The sequence below is a fragment of the Hylobates moloch genome, unplaced genomic scaffold, assembly GCF_009828535.3.
Source record: "Hylobates moloch isolate HMO894 unplaced genomic scaffold, HMol_V3 SCAFFOLD_4, whole genome shotgun sequence".
NCBI lineage: Eukaryota > Metazoa > Chordata > Mammalia > Primates > Hylobatidae > Hylobates > Hylobates moloch.
Genome location: NW_026652279.1, coordinates 160,947,910 through 160,970,750, shown reverse-complemented (window position 1 = coordinate 160,970,750; position 22,841 = coordinate 160,947,910). Strand labels below are relative to the sequence as shown.

General features: G+C 38.6%; 1 protein-coding gene across 4 annotated transcripts in view; it reads right to left on the bottom strand.

Annotated features, from left to right (window-relative positions):
* PCCA (propionyl-CoA carboxylase subunit alpha) overlaps nucleotides 1-22,841 on the bottom strand; it is a 448,216-nt gene that overhangs the window by 405,769 nt on the left and 19,606 nt on the right. For 3 of the 4 annotated variants that reach the window (XM_032151213.2, XM_032151217.2, XM_058438035.1), the window contains exons 3-4: nucleotides 17,366-17,413; nucleotides 17,188-17,256 (exon numbers count right to left, since the gene is read on the bottom strand). In XM_032151213.2, the coding sequence (XP_032007104.1) occupies nucleotides 17,188-17,256; nucleotides 17,366-17,413 (117 nt within the window). Of the gene's footprint in view, nucleotides 1-17,187; nucleotides 17,257-17,365; nucleotides 17,414-18,088; nucleotides 18,432-22,841 lie in introns of all 4 variants that reach the window. The other variant, XM_032151215.2, reaches the window with a different exon arrangement.

Here is a 22,841-nt window from a genome sequence, read left to right as displayed (position 1 = left end):
ATGTAGATACAACAAGATTCTAATCAAAATCTCAGTAGGATTTTTTTTGTGTGTGTACATAAACATAAGCTGATTCTAAAATGTATATGAAAAGGCAAATGAACCAGAATAGCTGAAGCAGTTTTGGAAAAATGGGGGGAAAAAAAGAAAGGTGGAGGAATCCAATTTTAACACTATGTAGTACTGACAGGGGAATAGACACAGATGAATGAAAAAGAACAGAGTCAAGAAACCCATCCAAATATCACCCCATTTGATTTTTGACAGAGGTGCAAAAGTAATTGTATTAATCTGGGTTCTCTAAAGGGACTGAACTAACAGTATAGATGTACATATGAAGGGGAGTTTATTAAGGAGTATTGACTCACATGATCACAAGGTGAAGTACCACAATAGGCCATCTGTAAGCTAAGAGCAGGGAAGCCAGTCTGAGTCGCAAAACCTCAAATGTAGGAAAGCCGACAGTACAGCCTTCAGTCTGTGGCTGAAGGCCTGAGAGCCCCTGGCAAACCACTTAAGTCCAAGAGTCCAAAGGCTGAAGAACTTGGAGTCTGATGTTCAAGGGCAGGAAGCATCCAGCACAAGAGAAAGATGAAGGCCGGAAGACTCAGCAAGTCAAGTCCTTCCACACTCTTCTGCCTGCTTCATTCTAGCCACGCTGGCAGCTGATTAGATGGTGCCCACCTAGACTGGGGGTGGGTCTGCCTCTCTCAGTCCACTGACTCAAATGTTAACCTCCTTTGGTAACACCCTTGCAGACACACAATACTTTGCATCCTTCAATCCAATCAAGCTGACACTCAATATTAACCATCACAATAGAGAAATACTATTTTCAATGAATGGTGTTGAAATAATACAACATCTATATGCAAAAAAACAAAAAAACCGACTGCAAATCTTACAGAGAATTAACTCAAGATGGATCACATATCTAACGATAAAGGGCAAAACTACAAAAATCTTGAAGAAAATCTCCGTGGCCTGAAGTTAGGTAAAGAGTTCTTAGACATGACAGTAAAACACAATCTATAGATGAAAAAAGTGATCAGCTGACTTTATCAAAATTAAAAACAAGCGATCTGCAGTAGACACTGTCAAGAGGACAAAAAATACAACCTACCAACTGAAAGAAACTATTTGCCAATCATACATCCAACAAAGGACCTGTATTCAGAATACATAAAGAACACTCTAAACTCAACAACAGAAAAACAAACAAACAAATGATTAAAAAACAGGCAAAGCTTATTCACTGAAAAGGATTCATGGATGGCAAATAAGCACATGAGAAGAAGGTCATCATCATTAACCATAGGCAAATGCAAATTAAAACCACAATGAGATACTACTTCCATACCATATGAGAGTGGTTAAAATGAGGCCGGGCATGGTGGCTCATGCCTATAATCCCAGCACTTTGGGAGGCTGAGGCAGGTGAATCACGAGGTCAGGAGTTCAAGACCAGCCTGGCCAACATGGTGAAACCCTGTCTCTACTAAAAATACAAAAAATTACCTGGGCATAGTGACAGGTGCCTGTAATCCCAGCTACAGCTACTCAGGATGCTGAGGCAGGAGAATCACTTGAATCCGGGAGGTGGAGGTCGCAGTGAGCCGAGATCGTGCCACTACACTCTAGCCCAGGTGACAGAGTGAGACTCTGTCTCAAAAAAAAAAAAATATTGACAAGACTGCTGAAGAGGATGAAGAACCACTACAACTCTCATTGTATTCTGGTATAGCAACTCTGGAAAAGTCTAGCAGTTTCTTATACTTACCATATGACCAGCAATCCCACTCCTAGATATTTATACTAGAGAAACAGAATCCGTACACAAATGTTTACAACAGTTCTATTCATAATTGTCAAAAGCTGGAAACAACCCAAATGTCCTTCAACAGGTAAATGGATTTAAAAAACCTGTGCATCCACACCATGCAGTACTACTCCGTAACAAAAAAGGAACAATCTATTGATACACACAACAGATTGGATGAATCACAAAAACATATTCTGAGTGAAAGTAGCCAGTCTCAAAAGGTTACACGCTGTGTGGAAATGACAATGCTATAGTGATGGGAAACACATCAGTGGTTGCCAGTGTCAGGGTGGAAAAGGATGTGACACGAATGGGATACACAAGGGAGTCTGAGGGGTAATGGAACTACTCTGCATTCTGATTGTGCTAGTAGTGACATAATCTACACATGTGCTGATATCCACAGAAGGGTATGAAAGATGGGTATCCTATTACTATGGGATAATTTTTAAAAATTTAACAAACAAACACAACTAGATATAGGTGAACATTGTGAACAACAATGCAGGCCTCCTGTTTAAGAGTACATTAGGCCTATCTAACTTTCTGGAAATTACCAAGCTCTATTCTGCCCTAGTACTGTCCTCTCTCAGCTTCATCTAACTCTTGTCACCCCCTTCAGGTCTCTGCCAAAATGTGAATTCCTCAAAAAAGCTTTCCCTGACTCCCCAGGCTGGTTCAGATCGTCCTGTTCCACACTTACAAAACACCCTATAATTTTTCATTACACTAATATCATAACTGTACGTAATTATAAAATGTCTGCTTCTTCCACTGAACTGGAAGCCACAAGAGTGCAGGAACCACAATTGCCTAGTTCAAAAGATGTGGAGCATCTTCACATAACAAGTGCTCAACCAGTATTTGTTAAAGGTTGAGTATCTGTCACTGCCTACAACCCCATACAATGAACACAAGCTAATATAATAAAATACTGAAAAGGCATAAGTTTTTTCCAACACTTTAAAACAATGTATAAAAAAAAAAGCGTACTAGGTAAAAATTGATAATGTGGAACCATCGCCACTACCCGTTTCCAGAACTTTTCATCCTGCAAAACAATGTGAATGTGCTTAATGTTACTGAACTGTATGCTTAAAAATGTGTGAAATAAAATTGTAAATAAAACTGCAAGCTCTCCAGATGAGATGCACTCCCTGTGGCTAATATACCCACATTTAGATAATGGGTCCAAGCGGCCATAAAAGAGTGAGGGAAGAGTGGTCACCACTCTTCGTTCTTGGAAATCACGGCTCTTGACAAACATCTGTTCTTAAGCCAGAACAGTTCCTGTGACTGGGGCCAAGAAGAATTGCAGCAGAAACCTCCCCTGCACCAGCCTTTGGAAGGAACATCTGACAGAGACACTTCTGGCACCAGATTAGGGTTCAATCTGAACTGAACAAGCCTGAATCCTTCGTTTGCACAGACCTCACAGAGAATGAGGGCAAGAACTTTCCCTACTTAAGCCAAGCCCCTTTTTTTTTGCTCTTTAGAGCAACATTTTCACTAGTGCAAACTGTGCCTCCCCAGTCTGCAGGTTTTTTCTATAGAAAATAAAGCTCTCCATTTTTTTTTGAGATCTCCATTTTTTGAGATCTCCACAGATCTCATCATCTTTTGTTAACAAATGGTTAAAATGGTAAACTTTTATATTATGTATACTTTACCACAATTGAAAATAAATTACTTTTTTAAATGTAAAAAAAAGATACATGGAAACACTTCTTATTGAAAAGAAAAATTACACGAAACCTTCACAAATAGGTTGTGTAATTTTGAAACCAAATTTCCCTATCACATGTAGAGCATCCCAGCTGAGTTTCATCAGTGCAGACTGGGGATCTATAACATTTAATTAATACAGTCCACGGAAGACACTTTGCTATATTTAATTATAAAGTCCCCTTTACAAAAATACCTATTATCCATTTGAGGAATATACTATAGACCTGGAAACTAAACTAATCAATCATTGATTTACAGGAAGACTTGCAATCAACTAAACACTCACTTGTTTACAAAATAAGACATTTTCAAATACTACTTATAAGCAGTTGTACCTCAACTTAACACCTTCTACAAACTCTCCATTGGATACACCACACCCTGTCCCCACACCTCGAGAGTGCTTTTCAGTGCATCTAATTAAATAAATGAATGCCTGAAGATAGCAACAATGAATTTATATCTATTTATCTGAGCTAGAACCTCCTTTCCTTTGTACACGTTCCAATTCAGATGAGTAACTCAGATATAAATCCACCATTGCCATCTCCAGACAGCATTCTATCTTCCTAAAAGATGCCTACTAAACTTTTCCCTTTGCTACTCCAACTTGGCAGCTGCCACTGAGCAGCAGCAGGAACAAGCAGCAAAGGAAGCAATCCCAAGTGGCGTCAGTGACTGGCTATAGCCAGAGTGCCAGAGCCAGCAAAACAATGCCTCGACTTGCTAAGTAGGGCAAGTCAGGTATCAAGTGGGTAACTTGGATAAATTGATGCTTGAAATTGAGCAAAAACACAATTTTGAGATCTGACATTTTTCTCTGGTTTTTGTGGACTTCAATAAATTTAGCACAAAAAAAAAGGATGGCACAGTGAGTTCATATTTCAAAAGCTCTCTCTACTTCGAATGTACAACAATGACAATAAAACCCAGAAAAGAAAACTAAGAAAACAGGTAAGCAAAAATAAATGGTAAACATTTCACAAACTCAAAACAGGAGAAAAATGCATAACAATGCTAACCACTGGCTGGTTCCTCAGAAGCAGGAAGTGCCAAATGCAAAGTACAGATGGCGAGAATGTTCTGAGAAGACTGAGAAGAGAGCCAGAGCCACTGGCGAAAACCAGGCCAAAGAGGAACTGCCCTCGGCCCGAAGAGGAGGCCACCAAGTATTGTCTGCAACTACAGCTCACTACAACTCCTGGAGACTGTGGACCTAGGAAGGCAGAACCACAGCTTCAGGGTCAAAATCTGAAGGAGCTGCTGGGACTAATCTGCCATGTGTCCAGACTATCACCATAAGACCTGGATGTAGATTAGGAATTCAAAATGCCAGGGGGTGGGCACCCACAAAACTACTGGTCAGGGAGAAGGTGGGAGGCAGCAATGGCCGGGATGAGAGAGAAACTAGGAAAGAGAGGAAGAGGAAGGTCAAGGAAGCAAAGGGAAGGGAGAAGACGAAGGATGAAGAGCAACAAACATTTTTAACTTTCACCAGAAAAAAGAGCCTATGAACTAAAATTCCAAAACAGAGTAAGAAAGCATTCGCTAACAAAACTTCAGAAACTGAAACAGTTCACATCAGATAAACTGCCCCAGATGAAATTAATTTTATCAGTCTAAAAGATTAAAAGATTCACTAGAGAAGATTTTAAAAGACCTTGCTAAAGAAGCAATAACAAAGTGAAGAGAGGTAACTAGATTCCAAAATTATTTATGAAAAGGACTTGCTCATAAATTGGAAATGAGAAATGAAAGAAAGAATGATGGTGAACATAAATTCCTACATCTTGTGCTTCTGCAGTAGGATTCAGATACAAGAAGCCCGAAGGATCAAAGTTCAGTTTGGGTAATGCTGGGTTTGAGGTAGTTGTAAAACATTCAACTAGAGACGTCACAGAGAGAGAGAAAACAGAGTTGGAGCCTAGGGTTGATTAAAACCACAGAAATAGAAGTGGAAGAGAATGCGATCTTTCAGGGTAAGGGTAGAGAAAGTACAAAAAATAAAACAATTTTAAGAAGAGCCCACCAATCAAACCTTGAGTGATTCCTGTAGAGGGGATACAGAGGAGGGCCACAGAAGTAGAAAGAAAACTAGGAGATTAAAATGGCACCAAAGCCAGAGGATGAGAGTGTCTGAAAAAGGGTAATAGTGTTCAAAGCTTCTGGGAAGTCAAACAGAAGAGGACTGAAAAATGTCCACTGGACTTAACATGAGAAAACTGGTGGTCACACTAGCAAGAACTCTGAGTAGAGTACTGAAGACAGAAGCAGACTGGAGTGGCTCAGGGCCTTTGCGCACATGGTCTTGTCTGCCTAGCTGGCTGACTCCTTCTCATCCATCAGTCTCAGCTTACATTTTATCCCTCAGCGAGACTTTCCCTGAGCACCCTATTGGTGAAGGGAACCATGATTCTCTCTCAACAACTTGTTTCCTTCATAACACTTATCACAATTTGTAATTACTTATGTTTTATTTCTCTACATCCATCTCTAAAGCAGCAATCCTATCACTTCCAGTCACTCTTCTAGTCCCAGTACCTATCATAGTACCCAGCCTCCAACAAGCGCTAATAAAAACTCTGCCTTCAAAGTAATAAACTTCACCTCGTTTTGTGGGGGGAGGGGACTTTTCCTCATACTTAGTGTGAGAAGCAACATGCACAGTGGAAAGAGTACAACTCAGAAGTTACACATAATTCGAATCTCAGCTCCACTACTTACTAGCCCAGTGATCTTTGGCAACCCGAAGATTGGCTTTATACTTGAAGCCCCAATTTTCTCAATTTCAAACAGCAACAATAATTCAATCCTTATGTAATTATGTGCTTTTCTAGTACACCATAGATTCTGAATGAATGAGAGGCATTATTTGGAATAATCATGTCCTTTCCCTCCACTCAGGAGTCTGAATGAGTGAGACTGTAAAAATGAGTTAAGTCATGGCCTTAGAAACACTGGAACATCAGAATAAGTTAAACTGTATATCAAATCTTTTTTTTTTTTTTTTTTTTTTGACAGAGTCTGGCTCTGTCGCCCAGGCTGGAGTGCAGTGGCGCAATCTCGGCTCACTGCAAGCTCTGCTTCCCAGGTTCACGCCATTCTCCTGCCTCAGCCTCCCGAGTAGCTGGGACTACAGGTGCCTGCCACCATGCCCGGCTAATTTTTTGTATTTTTAGTAGAGACGGGGTTTCACCATGTTAGCCAGGATGGTCTCAATCTCCTGACCTCATGATCTGCCCGCCTCGGCCTCCCAAAGTGCTGGGATTACAGGCGTGAGCCACCATGCCCGGCCCTCAAATCTTTTATTAAATGTATGCTTTTTCAGTAAGATAGGACTTCCAATCCTTCCCAAATAGCTGCTTAGAGAAAAATAAATCCATGATTAGGTACTTTTTCATATCAGCGGGTACTAATTACATTGAAATACATAAGTTCCCTTTAAAACCATGTTCTTTAAGTTTACCAGAAATTATAAAATAAACAAAACCAAAAAGATATATTAATACAATATTTCACTTTTTTTCTTAATTTAAAATTTTAGTATAAGTAAAAAGTAACTTCAGTATGTTATTAACAAAAAATTCAGAAAGTCTTAAGACATCTCAACGTTTTATAAAAGAAAATATCCAAAAGTCACTCCCCATAGGTTAAAAAAAGCTGGATGGTTTTATTGAATTTAAATAACGAGGTACATGAACATACAAATGAATAAGTCATACATGAAGATACTGATATAAATCCTGCCCAAATATAATTTTTGCCTGACTGCTAAATAAAGTCATAGTCAATCTTGACTGGAATGACTAGTTTACCTTTAACTCCAGGTGGCTTAAACTATCAGTCCTTTAAGAAGCTTTACCAGTTTTTGACAATTTAACCTGCTGAGCTCACAGCACCCATGGGAGGGTCTTGGTTGCAAGTTTTACTTCTGATGCTGCTGACCACTAATACTGACTCCACTGATAATGGATTTCAATAACAGCCATCCACAGGTTAACACTGAGTATTACCCATAACACTGCTTTAATTAAGTTAATACATGAAGGTCACAGTTTGGCAGAAAGTTTTATTAAATTTGGCAGTGCTCACAATAATTAAAAAAAATAGTGTTCATCTGTACAATAACTCTTTAAATTTGCCTAGAGATATAATCCAGTTTGCTCATGGATTTATGCTGCATTTAAATTTATTTTCTAAAAGGAATTCAATTTATTAGTTCCAGTCCCCCAAAATACGTACATTTCTAGCATTTCTAACAGATAGTTTCCGGACAGATAACTCCAACCATGCTGGGCACAGAATGGGTCTGTCTACTTGGCACAAAGAGACCCCCCACTAGAGCAAAGGAGGTTTCCACCCCCACCCCCAATTTAAATTGAAGCATTTTGATGGTGGAAAAGATTCATGCTTTGATTTGTCCATAGTTCATGTGTTAAATACTAATTTGTCTCTGAAATACTGGAATTATTTTTTCATCTTGAAAAGTAAAGACATATAAATTTCACTTTTAAACCCAAACCCTTTATGCATAGAAAACAAGCCAGAGAATATTTACAACGAATATATGAAAGGGCAAAGCAAATATAGGTTTAAATGACTCTGTTAAAAAAAAAGATACTGTACTTTAAAACACAAATCACAGCACAGTTGACACAATTTTCTATTTTTATACCTATAAGGTAATCTGAGATTATTTTATAGAAAAGCAAACAATGGCTGAATTCAGCTCATATACATATTGAATTTGGCAATGATTGTGTTTTTTAAATACACAACCTGACAGGCACTATGGTAGATAATAATCAATCAGCATGGGAGCCATTTAACATACTTCTTGATTAACTCATTGCCTGTCCAATTCGTACACAGACATGCTTACATGTCATAATCGTCATAATTCCCATCATCCCCACCACTAACATTACAGCGCCTTGATTAGTCCACAACTCCCAGACGAGCCATTGCTAATGCTAAATAATTCTCTTCAGCCTCCTGCTACTATTCTGCAGGATCTCCAATTAAATATAATATTAATGTGAACAAATACCTACCAGGAATCCCATCCTATTCCATTTTACCCAAAAATGCAGAGAAAATAATTTAGCCAAGCCAAAGATAATCAAAACATTTAAAATTGATACAGTATACTGTTTCTGCAAAATAAGTTTTTCCAAAGACAATAAAAGCAAAAAAGAAAAGGAAAAGAAATGTCTACACATCTTAAATGCTTTCTTCTCCTGGTTAGTTCTTTAATGAAAAGTCTATTGTTTTAAATTTGCATAGTAGATACATTGTATTCTTAATCTAAAAAGATTTCTATAGGCTAAGTTTTATAAGAAAAGTGAGCAATAGCAAGTTTTAAAGCCATTATGCCATTTTTTAAACCCTTTGATTACCTAATTACCAGACTCCCAGATTCAAAACCATATACTAAGGCAAACAATTCCTCCCTTCCCATTAAATGCAGTACTGCAGTCACTCTTCAAAGGCTTTGCCGCAAGACTTTTTGCTGTTGATAAGGAAAGTTAATATTGAAGAATGGCAACTATAAATACCTTTTGTAAGAATAAATTAAGAATCCTATAGATATCCTATTGCAACCTAAATGGCTGGAAATGTTTCTAATCTAATTAAGACCAACTGTGAAATATGGACCAGGACAGCCATCATCTTAAAATATCCTTTACTAAGAAAAGGCAGTTTAAGAAAATGTTACTTAAATATAACATTCTCAACTACACACACACACACACACACACACACACACACACACACATAAAAGGTCACCTGATACTTTTCAGTTAACACCCCAAAAAAGTTTTCCAAGCCTGACTTTAGTCATTTGTTCCTATTTGAGGATCAGTGATAGCCATCAGCTCCAAACAAGTCCATTAACAATTTTTGTGAAATTAAAAAAAAAAAATGTTTAATTAAGAACCTTAACTCCTTTCCAAACAGAAAAAGTTTGAAAATATTCTGAAATCATGTAAAGGAGAAAAAAAATGCTTGAGGTTTTCACATTTAAGTTGCTTTCATCTCTATGTACATCTAAGGTAAAACTGATGATACACTAACAAAAATATAAAAAAGTGTATGTATATACAGAGACATATGTAAACATAAAAAATGAAATAAAGATATTCCAATAATCCTATAAAATGTTGAAAAGTTTAACCCTAAGGTCTTTTATACCTTAGTCTGCATTAATGTGTTCCATTTCCATTTACCTGATCATTGCCCTCCAGTTTGTTCAGCTGCAACCAACATACACTAATTACTTAGACATCACGAAGTCCTGTTTGTCCTCAGTCCCTCCCCAGACAGCAGGGACATGTTATCAAGGGTAGGCATAAAAAGTGATGATTGCCCTCACCTTACTGTCAATCACCCCAGAGTGCTCACAGGAAACCCCACTCAATCTCATTATAGAATCCTGAGGCTGAGACTACAGTGCGCACCAGGGATCATCCTTTCAACAGCAGGCTGCCTGGGTAAGATGTGAGTCACAGTGAATATTTCCCTAATTTTAGGTTCTTGTTTCAACGTGGTAAAATCAGATTATTTCTCATTTAAATCCAACATGACTGTACACAGACAAAGCAACAAAATGTGTATAGATAGGTTCAATTTAGGAACGTAGACAGAAAATACAGTCAAAGGTTGAATGATTCTGTTGATGTACAGAATCATTTTCCTCTTTGGGAATGAAGATTCTCAACTCTTTTCATTTAACCTGATGAGATCTCATTTTTTAAAAAATATCAAAACTAATTTTAGCGGTTTGATATAAATGTGACAATATATTTTACTATTTTTGTGGAAAGACATACTAGTCTTTACACTTAAAACATTCGTTTGGAGAAGTACAACAATCTTAAATTCCCAAATTCTTTGCTCCCACTATTCACCAAACTAATGAAATGGGCCCATGTGCCCATTTAGAAACTCCTAGTCACTAAAGCCATTAAACATTTCTCATTCCTTATATTTCTTATCTTCTCTGAGATACCTAAAAATCTCAGTAAATTAGAGGCAAGCAATCCTAGAATTACCTCGTCTTCTAAATCCACATAATATACATAAGACCCTCTTTAACAACTCAAAAATCCTCCCACATCATCCCACTGCCTAAAATCTAACAAATTTATTCCACAGACCTATCTCTACTTGCTGACTTACAATGTATTAAAATGTATTTTAATATGTTAGGCTACTCCCCGTCAATTTTCCTCAGAATTATCTAGGCTATTCTTGCATATTTACTCTTTGTCAATCCCCTCCCAATTATGTTGTTATATTAGGACTTAATAGGAAATGTACGGAAAAGAGCATTTTTAAAAATCGGTTTCCCTATACAAAAACAAGAAGTCCTCATGTAAGTTCTAAAAATTTCATTTTAAATTCACATCATACAGTGTTTTATCATTTCCATTGCTTCTACGAGGTTACATCTCTTGTTGTATTTTCTACCTTATTGATATATATGAAGTTCATAGATTTATTTATATTTACTATTTAACCAACCACCAGAGATTTTTTCTGTTCTAAAGAGTTATTCAGGGCCAGGTGCAGTGGCTCACGCCTGTAATCCCAGCACTTTGGGAAGCCGAGGAGGGTGGATCACCTGAGGTCAGTAGTTTTAGACCAGCCTGGCCAATATGGTGAAACCCCATCTCTACTAAAATACAAAACCTACACAGGCATGGTGGCGGGCACCTGTAATCCTAGCTACTCGGGAGGCTGAGGCATGAGAATTGCTTGAACCTGTGAGGCGGAGGTTGCAATGAACCAAGATGGCACCACTGCACTCCAGCCTGGGCGACAGAGTGAGAATTTGTCTCAAAAAAAAACGAGTTATTCAGTTCATTGTATAACTAGAAACTCAATACAATCTTCTTATTTTTGCCTTTCCTATCCACCAATTTATAGCTCTTGACTAACTGTATCACCTTGTACTTCTGGAATGCTATTTTAGAACACTTGTGGCAGAGACCTCATGAATGAGATACTTCCCTTGCTCCTTCCACCATGTGAGGACACAGCAAGAAGGCTCCATCAAAAAACTAAGAAGGGAGCCCTCACCAGGGACAACACTAACAGTGCCTTGATCTTGACTTACCAGCCTCCAGAACTATGAGAAATAAATTCCTATTTTTTATAAGCCACCCAGACTATGACAACCTGTAACAAGACTGAACAGACTAGGCCAGTGACCAAGAAAAAAGGTAAGGCTCAAATGTCTAAATTCAGGAATGAAAGAGGAGACATTACTACTGACCTTATAAAATAAAAATAAGAAAATACTATACCAATAAAGCTAGAAACTTTGATGAAATGGACACATTCGTAGAAAGACATAAACTATAGACACTGATTAAAGAAATAGAATATCTGAAAAAACCTACAATAAGTAAAAAGGTGGATTTAACAATCAAAAACTAACCAAAGAGAAGCCCAGATTCAGACGGCTTCACTGGTGATTTCTACCAAACATTTAAAGAAAAGTTAATACCAATTCTTCCAAAAAACTACAAGATGGGAGAACGCTTTCCAATTCATGAGGCCAGGATCACACTAACACCAAAACCAAGCAAAGACATCATAAGAAAACTACAGATAATATCTCTCATAAATATGAACACAAAATTAATAAAATACTAACAAACTGAATCCAGCAATATATACAAAGGATTACACAGCATGACCAAGTGGGATTAATCGCAGGAATGCAAGGTTGGTTTAACATCCAAAAAAAATCAATTAATGTAACAATACACCATATCAATAAAGGACAAAAACCACACGATCATCTCAGTAAACAGAAAAAGTAGTTGAAAAATGCAACACCTGTTCATGATAAAAATGCCTCGGTAAACTAGGAATAGCAATTAACTCCTTCCACCTGATAATGAAAATCTATGAAAATACCAAAGCCTAAATCAAATTTAAGGGTGAAATGCTGAATGCTTTCCCCCTAAGATGAAGAACAAGACAAGGATGCCTCCTCTCACCTCTTCAACATTGTTCTGGAAGTTAAAGCCAGAGAAATTAGGCAAGAATATGAAATAAAAAGCAACCAGATGGAAAGAAGTAAAACTATCTCTATTCACACATGACATGATCTTATATAAAGAATCCTGGCTGGGCACAGTGGCTCACACCTGTAATCCCAGCACTTTGGAAGGTCGAGGTGGGCAGATCACAAGGTCAGGAGTTTGAGCCCAGCCTGGTCAATGTGGTGAAACTCCATCTCTACTAAAAATACAAAAAATTAGCTGGGTGTGGTGGCAGGTGCCTGTAGTCCCAGCTATTCAGGAGGCTGAAGCAGGAGAATTGCTTGAACCTGGGAGGTGGTTACAGTGAGCCAAGATCGCACCATTGCACTCCAGCCTGGGCAACAGAACCAGACTCGGTCTCAAGAAAAAAAAAAAAAAAAAAAGAATCCTAAGGCCCAGACGCAGTGGCTCACACCTGTAATCCCAGCACTTTGGGAGGACAAGGTGGGAGGATCACTTGAGGTCAGGAGTTCGAGACCAGCCTGGCCAACATGGTGAAACCCCATCTCTACTAAAAATACAAAAAAATTAGCTGGGTGTGGTGGCACATGCCTGTAACCCCAGCTACATGGGAGGCTGAGGCAGGAGAATCACCTGACCCCGGGAGGTGGAGGTTGCAGTGGGCCAAGATCATGCCACGACACTCCAGCCTGGGTGACAGAGACTCCATCTAAAAAAAAAAAAAGAATCCTAAGAAATCCACTAAAAAACTATTAGAACTAATAAAAGAGTTCAGCAAGTTTACAGGAATCAAAATCATTATATGAAAATCATTTGTATTTCTATAGACTTGCAACTAATTTAAAAAATTGAAATTAAAAAACTAATTACACTTATAGTAGTACGAAACTACAAAACATTGCTGAAAGAAATCCAAGTGACCTAAATATGGAAGAAAATCACATGTTCATGGATAGGAAGACTTAAAAATGTTGAGATAGCTATACACTCCAAAATGATCTACAGACACAATGCAATATCAATCAAACTCCCAGCTGGTTATATTCTCGCACTAGAATTGTCTTCTCTTCATAAACTATTCTCCACAAATCTTCCCAGAGAATAATAAGCGTGCTTTCCTAGGGCCTGGAAAATGAAACATAAAAAAAATTCATGACTTAATAAGAGGCTTAACTCCCATTTTGCTTTCTCCTGCCCTGACCAATTCCCACTGGAGTATTTTATACTGCTTCCCTGTAGCCTCATCCCCTAGATTCAGGCACATTAATCTCATCGTTATAAATGAACTGTTTTCCTAGGGAAAGCCTGACTTTAAGACTGCTCTAGATAAGTCTTTATTTCTCAAAGGAATTAAGGGAATTTCCTCAACAGAGAATAGGATGTCATATTGTTTTAAGACAAACCAACAATAAGCCAACTAAATAACCTGCAAATCCTCCTTAGAAACATCTAAAGACCTAGATTAAATATAACAAACATCCTTCAAATGAAGAACTTGGCTCACAAAAAAACTACAAGAGATGAAAAACAAAGAAAAAGGAAGCAGGGCACAATGGCATGTGCATGTAGTCCCAGCTACTCAGGAGGCTGAAGCAGGACGATCACTTGAGCCCAAGAGTTCATGGCTGTAGTTTGCTATGATCACACCACTGCACTCCAGCCTGGGCAACAGAGCAAGGCTCTGACTCTAAAAAAAAAAAAAAAAAAAAAAGTAATCTGAAAATCTGGCTGGGCACAGTGGCTCAAACCTGTAATCCCAGCACTTTGGGAGGCTGAGGCGGGTGGATCACCTGAGGTCAGGAGTTCCAGACCAGCCTGGCCAACATGGTAAAACCCTGTCTCTACTGAAAATTCAGTAGTTTGGTGATGCATGCCTGTAAGCCCAGCTACTCGGGAGGCTGAGGCAGGAGAATCGCTTGAACCCAGGAGACGGAGGTTGCAGTGAGCCGAGATTGCGCCATTGCATTCCAGCCTGGACAACAAGAGCAAAACTTTGGCTCAAATAAATGAATAAATAATATAAAAATGGAAATCAGTCTGCATCCACAAGAGCCAGTCTTGGACAGTGAAGGTGGGAATCTCAATAATCTAGAAGACTGAGTTTTAACGATCAGAGAAAGCAAACAGATCCCGTGTGAGTTGGAGGTTTGAAGGAAACCCTTCTGTCTAAAGCCAGGAGGCTCAAAGATTACATTCTCAGTCAAAGGTTGTGGGGGAGGAATCAACCTACTAAATAGAGAGGATAAACCCTATGTTCGTATCTCTGTGGTTCAAAGTAAAGGAAAATGCCTCTAGATATTAGAAACCATGAGCCTATTCAACAGGTGTGTATCTGTGTGTGTGCAATCTCATTTTGTTCTTCCCATTATCTTCAAAATTTGACAATCTTTATGCCAAAAATTTAATATAAAAATTAGTCCCAGATGAGTGATACCCTGGAGGGTGTGATGGAAACAAATATAACACCTATCCTACCTGGCCAAATCCATAACCCAAACCATCTTGAAATTCAACAACAAAAGCACCAAACATAAAATCACACGCCAAAATTTAAACATGCGAGGAAACAACACGTTATAAGGAAGAGTCAGGAATAGAAATAAACACCCACAAACTTGAAATAATACAACAATATGATAGATTCTTTAAATTAAATATGCTAAATATAAATATACTAAAGGCCTCAAATACATAAGAAAAAAGATAATACATAAAAACAGGCAGATTCAAAAAGGAGCAGAAAATCAACAGCTTAACAGACAGCAAAAAAGACAAATGCAACCAAACTAATCAGGCTCAGGCAATTTTCATTGTGGATGCAAAAACATTAGATGAGAGGTGGTTGAGGGACAAAATATTCACAAGGATTCAAAAACTCACCCCAAAAATTATTTAATAAAAAAAAAAGAAAATGTACCATTATAATGGGAAAACCTGGTGAAACCAAATGATCATACTTAGCATAACAATAGAACAATTCAACATTAAGAACCTCTTGTTATGATATTACTATTAAAAAAAAACATTACTGGCTGGGGTACAGTGGCTCACACCTGTAATCCTAGAACTTTGGGAGGCCAAGGCAGGAGGATCTCTTGAGCCCAGGAGTTCAAGACCAGCCTGGGCAAGATGGTGAAACCCTATCTCTACAAAAAATACAAAGATTAGCCAGGCATGGTGGCATGCACCTGTAGTCACAACTACTTGGGAAACTAAGGTGGGAGGATTGCTTGTGCCCAGGAAGTCAGGCTGCAGTGAGTTATAATCTTACCACTGCACTCCAGCCTGGGCAACTGACAGAGACCCTGTCTCAAAAAAAAAAAAAAAAAAAGAAAGAAAGAACATCACTTATGAAGTAGTCTTGTCAAATATTTAATTTGAATCTATTCATGAGAAAATAATCATACAAAGCCAAAATATCTAAAAGCCAACATAATAAAAATCAAACAAAAAAAGAGGGAGGATAGGGGCACTATTTTAGATTAAGAGACTAAAGCGGTATAATAACCAAATGTAACTCATGAACCTTGATTGAACTGTGGATCAAAGAAAAATATTAAAAAGGACAACTGGGGTCAACTGGAGAAACCTGTTCTCAGAACATATCCCTGTCATTAATCGATGCACCTTACCAAAGGGTCCCATTATCAAAAGTAGTGTGAGACAATGAGAAACAATGCTTGCATTAGTATTCAACTACTTATATTTCATGCCATAAAGATCTAATAATTTACATTCTTTCCCCATGGGATTTTTTCTACTCATTCATAACATTACTACTAAAAAAATCCCTGCTGTGGGCCGGGCGTGGTGGCTCAAGCCTGTAATCCCAGCACTTTGGGAGGCCAGGGCAGACAGATCACCTAAGGTCAGGAGTTCAACACCAGCCTGGCCAACATGGTGAAACCCCGCCTCTATAAAAATACAAAAATCAGCTAGGCGTGATGGCAGGTGCCTGTAATCCCAGCTACTCAGGAGGCTGAGGCGGGAGAATCACTTGAACCCAGGAGGCAGAGGTTGTAGTGAGGTGAGATCACGCCACTATACTCCAGCCTGGACAACAAAGCAAGACTCTGTCTCAAAAAAAAAAAAAAAAAAAAAAAAAGGCCTGCTGTGTTAAAAGTACCAAATAAAAGTATATCTGCTTTATGCTAAACGTTCTTTTGTTCGTATCCAATTAGCATTAGCCTATCTTTCATTTTTGTCAAACTTTCAGCTGAACACGTTGAAGCATTTAGGAAAGGTTAAACAACTGTAGCATTCCCTTAGTATTGAAGTTATGCTGGGGGAAAGTGATCTCATAAGGGAGCATTGTGTAAACATTTCATTAATCTTTGACTCAAACTTTCTCATGCTTTGCTTAAATCTACTTGGTGACCAGCAATCAGCCTGGCAATTTTTCAGTCTAAGTTTCTAAAGCTATGAAAAGAAAATACTTAAGGCACATATAGAAGATTCTGTGATACTGTCATTTTGCTTAACACAACAGTGAACAAGTAAACAGTTTTTAAACTTGAATGTATCTTGTGCAGGCCAAGAAAAAAAGCCTGCATGTCTCACTTTTTCTGCTTGACCCAAAATTAAGTCCTGACTTAAACAAAGCAAAAACATACTTACAGAACTAGCATCAACATCACTGTGGATGGCAACTGTCTTAATGCCCATCTTCTTGCAAGTTCTAATAACCTATTTTAAAATATATTAATGTCTATTAATAGTGATTCACACTTAAAGGGGTTTAATAATAAATAATTTCATAGAGTAAAATGGAAAATAAGATGAAAATTCTACTCACCCGACATGCAATTTCTCCTCTATTAGCAATAAGAATTTTATCAAAAGTCTGAAAAGAGAAAAAACAGATTCATTAGAAATTATTACTCTTAAACCAATGGTTTAAGACCAAAAAACACAAGTTTTTCCAACATTAACACTGAATATAATCCTAATAAACATTACTTCCTAGAGTAACATTAAATACTATATTACTTAGAGTAATATTAAATGTACTATAAATACTTAGGGTAATATTAAAATAGGTTATTAAATAGCATAATCGTTTACAACCAAGGAACTACAAAATTCATCTGATATGATCGGGTTCTATAATTACTTTGTTAAAGCACAGTAGGTTAATGTATTCACAATGGGGGTATTTACATATTCTGTAGCCAAAAGAAAATCTTCAAATGATATTTCAGACACTAAAAGACTTTGGTCAAGCCCGGGCGCAGAGGCTCATGCCTGTAATCCCAGCACTTTCAGAGGCCGAGGCAGGTGGATCATGAGGTCAGGAGTTCGAGACCAGCCTGACCAACATGGTAAAACCCCATCTCTACTAAAAATACTAAAAGGCTGGGCACGGTGGCTCACGCCTGTAATCCCAGCACTTTGGGAGGCCAAGGTGGGTGGATCACGAGGTCAGGAGATCGAGGCCATCCTGACCAATATGGTGAAACCCTGTCTCTACTAAAAATACAAAAAAAAAAAAAAAGGAGCTGGGTCTAGTGGTACGCACCTGTAATCTCAGCTACTCAGGAGGCTGAGGCAGGAGAATGGCTTGAACCCGGGAGGCGGAGACTGCAGTGAACTGAGATCGTACCATTGCACTCCTGCCTGGCAACAAAGCGAGTCTCCGCCTCAAAATAAATAAATAAATAAATAAATAAATAAATAAATAAAATAACAAAAATTAGCCGGCGTGGTGGTGCATGCCTGTAATCCCAAGTGCTGGTAATCCCAAGTAATCTCAGCTACTTGGGAGGCTGAGGCAGGAATCACTTGAACCTGGGAGGCGGAGGTTGCAGTGAGCTAAAATCGTGCCACTGTACTCCATCCTGGGTGACAGTGCAAGATTCCATCTAAAAAAAAAATGAAAATAAAAAAATAAAAAAACAAAAAAAAACTTTGGCCAAAATTACTTGACAATTTATTTTCTAAATTCTGGGAAATTCTAAGTGTCATGAGTTGTTTTCAAAGGAAAGTCTGATATTAAGTAAGTATAATATATCTGCCATCTCTGTTGGGACAGGGCATATTTTCAGTAACTCAGAATAGGTACCAATTGTGCATATATCCAAAAATGCCCAGACTAAGCAGATTACACTATTTGAATATGTTAAATTTGAATAACCACCAAATTTTGAAACAGCTGAGACCAAAACAGTAGAGAAGTTGTATATCCTACGTTTATCTAGAGACCTAAACGCAAGTACAGCTTTGCCACTAATGACCTATTTAACTTTAAGTAAATCAATCTCTGTAGGCCTTGATTTCCACATAAACTGATAGCACTCAAATGGAAAGCTATTTAGTAAGGTTTTCTTCCTACTCTAAAATTGTACAAGCTAATCGTTTTTAAAAACACACCATTCCAAGTAATTTGGATGTAATACACATTAGCACACGGTAATTTCTGTATTTGTGAATTATTTTTAAGTTCAATGGAACTACAGAAAAAAAGTGTTAGTTATATTTCTAAAAGAAGAGTTAGAGTTATATATGATCTTTTAAAAAGTACTCTTATATAACCTAGAGCAGTTTGTTTGTTTGTTTGTTTGTTTGTTTTCTGAGATGGAGTCTCACTCTGTCGCCCAGGCTGGAGTGCGGTGGTACGATCTCAGCTCCCTGTAACCTCCCCCTCCCAGGTTCAACATATTCTCCTGCCTCAGCCTCCTGATAGCTGGGATTACAGGTGCGCACCACCAAGCCCAGCTAATTTCTTTGTATTTTTAGTAGAGATGGGGTTTCCCCATGTTGGTCAGGCTGGCCTCGAACTCCTGACTTCAGGTGATCCGCCTGCCTCGGCCTCCCAAAGTGCTGGGATTACAAACCTGAGCCACCAGGCCCGGCCTAGAGCAGTATTTTAACATACAGGAAAAAGTCCAGAATCTCAGAAGTAAAAAAACCTTGCTAGGTCTTGGTTTAACCTTTACATCATATTTGTCTTAACTCCACCAACCCGAGGCAAGCACCTGCCTTAAAAATAGGTAAACTTCTAATGGGATAAAACTCAAAGCCACTCAGAGCCTTGCTCACACCTCAGGTCTGAGAATGCAAAATCATCTACTTTTCTGTATTTAAATGGTCATGGTAAACCCCTCTTAAGCAGTAAGCATATCCTGAGAACACAATGTTTACACTTTCTTAAATGGGTTTTAAAATGTGATGTTAATATCAACTGTGAAACAGACCACATCTGATAATCACCACAAACACCACTCCTAGAAATTATATATTAAGCAACTGTTACAGCAAATACAACAAATCATGACAACACTGGAGGAATTAAGTAAGAATCCCCATTCTAATTTCTGTTCAAGCAGCAGAATGGTCATTACGAGTCAGTCTGCAGCCAAGCCATCCAGGCTGAACTCCCAACATTCTATGTTCTCCTCCTGTGTGTCCTGCTATGAACAAGTCATCCTTCTTGCCTCTCATTTCCTGGTATGTAAAATAAGGGTAAAAATAGCACCTGCCACAAGAGGTTGTGAGAATGATTTGAATTAACACTCTTAAAGTGTTTAGAATAACGTCTAGCATGTAATATATACTCATTCAGCATTAGCTATGGCTACTGTTCTTCAACCCTTTGGGCTACATGCCAGACTGTTATGAATTTAGGAGTGTGTCCCTATCTGTCTAACTGGGGGAAAGCTATATCAAAACAAATACCTGCACCTGACACATCTTCTCTGTTAAGGGCTATTAATTTATTACCAATTAGCGCATAAAACTAATCGTATCGGCCGGGCGCGGTGGCTCACGCTTGTAATCCCAGCACTTTGGGAGGCCAAGGCGGGCGGATCACGAGGTCAGGAGATCGAGACCACGGTGAAACCCCGTCTCTACTAAAAATACAAAAAAATTAGCCAGGCGTGGTGGCGGGCTACTCGGAGAGTAGTCCCAGCTACTCGGAGAGGCTGAGGCAGGAGAATGGCGTGAACCCAGGAGGCGGAGCTTGCAGTGAGCCGAGATTGCGCCACTGCACCCCAGCCTGGGCGACAGAGCGAGACTCCGTCTCAAAAAAAAAAAAAAAAAAACTAATCGTATCAATTAATCTTCCACATATAAAATTTTCTTTTAAATAAATCGTAGATGAATACAATTCAGAATTTTTAAAGTACAAAAGGCGATACACCGAAGAGGCACCCAAGTCCCTGCCCAAAAGGCAACCACTGTTACTGGTCTCCTATATATTCTTCCAGGTAGGCTATGCCTATAAAAGAATATGCATACAAATCAATTAAACCCAACCTTAAAACTACCCCTCTGCATCAACAATTACAGGTAAATATCAAGTGCATTTGGCAGCTTCAAAGTAAAATATGGCAAAACACAACAACTCTAGTAAGGCTTTGTGCAGGATGATACGCACAGAGAAGGGAGCACATAAACAGCATGTGTAAAGGCCGTGACACTGCAAGAAGAGGGTAGCACTAAAGAACTACAAGGAATTCTCAATATGACTGAAGCGCATGGTATGCTTAGGAGAGTTGTAGCAAATAAAGCTAGGATAAAAAAAGTCCAGATGATGGAAGGACTCACATGCCATTCAAGGAACTGGGACTTGATCCTATATGTGGAGAGTCACTCATAAGGCACCCTGAAGACACTCAGGAAAAAACAACTATAAATTAGGATCCTGGATCCTTGAAGATAGATGAGATTTCAGGTACCAAAGGAGATAATGAAGCACTTTGGCAGTAGCTGCTCTATAACTGTACTAATGATGTCATCTGAAGTAAAAGATTTCCTAAGGATCTTTTTTGTTGTTGTTATTTTTCTCTTAACCCATTCTCTCTATACCCCTCCTTCTTCCTTTCCCTTCCCTAGGTTTAGATGCTCTCTCCCAGGCTCTAACTCCATAGCTAGCACCACACTCCATTCAGAGACCAAGAAGACTGAGCTGGCCCTGCACTGGGTACTTGTTGGAATGATGGCAGAACTCTGGACACTGGGTCACTTGCCCAACTCTTCTGAGAAAGGATACAGCACAATGGGTATGCCCACCAGCTCTGGAAAAGGACAGGCATGAGTTTACACCTAGCTACTCACTATCCATGGGCTTTGAGTCTTGCTTTCCAAATGTGCAAAATTCAGTTAAGGACATTAAGCAGCCGACATTTAGGACACGTTTTGTATACAGCAGGCACTGTGATGAATCCCTTCTGTGCATTATCTCATCTATCAGGTAATGGCTATGATGACAATATTTAGCATAATAATCCCACGAAGTCAGTTCTGATAATATCTCCGTTTTACAAATAAGAAAACTAAGGCTTGATGAGGCCAAATCACTTGCCTTAAATCACTTACAGAGTTCACTAGTGGTAAAGTCAGAGAGTTCACATCCAGGTATTCATGTCAGAAATATCACGATACAATGTGATCAGAGTATAACAGTGCAAGCTCTAAACACTATGTTATTAATAACACCTATGATCACTTTTTTTTTTTCTTAAGAGATGGGGTTTTGCTGTTACCCAGGTTGATATGGAACTCTTGGTCTCAAGGAATCCCGTGTCTCAGCCTCCCAAAGCACAGGGATTGTAGGCGTAAGCCACTGAGCCCAGCTAGCTCACATTAGCGTGAAAGGAACAAGATAGTACTGTACTGGCTCACACTAACTTAAGGCCAACTGAAACTTAATGGTCTTGATCCAAGCAAGCTACCATAAGTTAAATCTTCCTTATTCTCATGAACATACATAAGACAAGAAGTTAGCTTGTTAAAACTCAAGTTAAAAAAAATAACGTCTTCAGTAATGATTAAATTTCACCTGGATAATTTGCACATGATGTAAGTCACTGATAAAATGTGGAATAAGAAATGAGTTAATAACAGATTCAAATGAGAATCAATTTATTTAACAAATATGTATTACACCAAAGACCAAGTCTACTTGCACTTGGGACAGTAGGTATAAACAAACCAGGTCAATATTTAATGAATGGTTACAAGGACAGCAGGAATCCGGGAAGGAGAAAGGTCTGATTAAGTGCAGCCCTCAAGTGAAGGGTGAAGCGACCAACTTAGTCTGAACAAGTACTTGTACTATAAATAGGTCCCAAAGAATATTCATCACTCACTGAGGGAAACACAGTTTTTCCACAGTCACCTTAGGCAAGGGCACAGCAAAGGAGATGGCAAAGATAGCTGGGAGCAGAATTGATTTCAGAATTTATGACGAAAAATGCTTAGTGAATTCCAAGGAGATTCCACTTCTACACCCTTTACCCCTCGTATCTCTTTAAATCTGCTAAACCTGG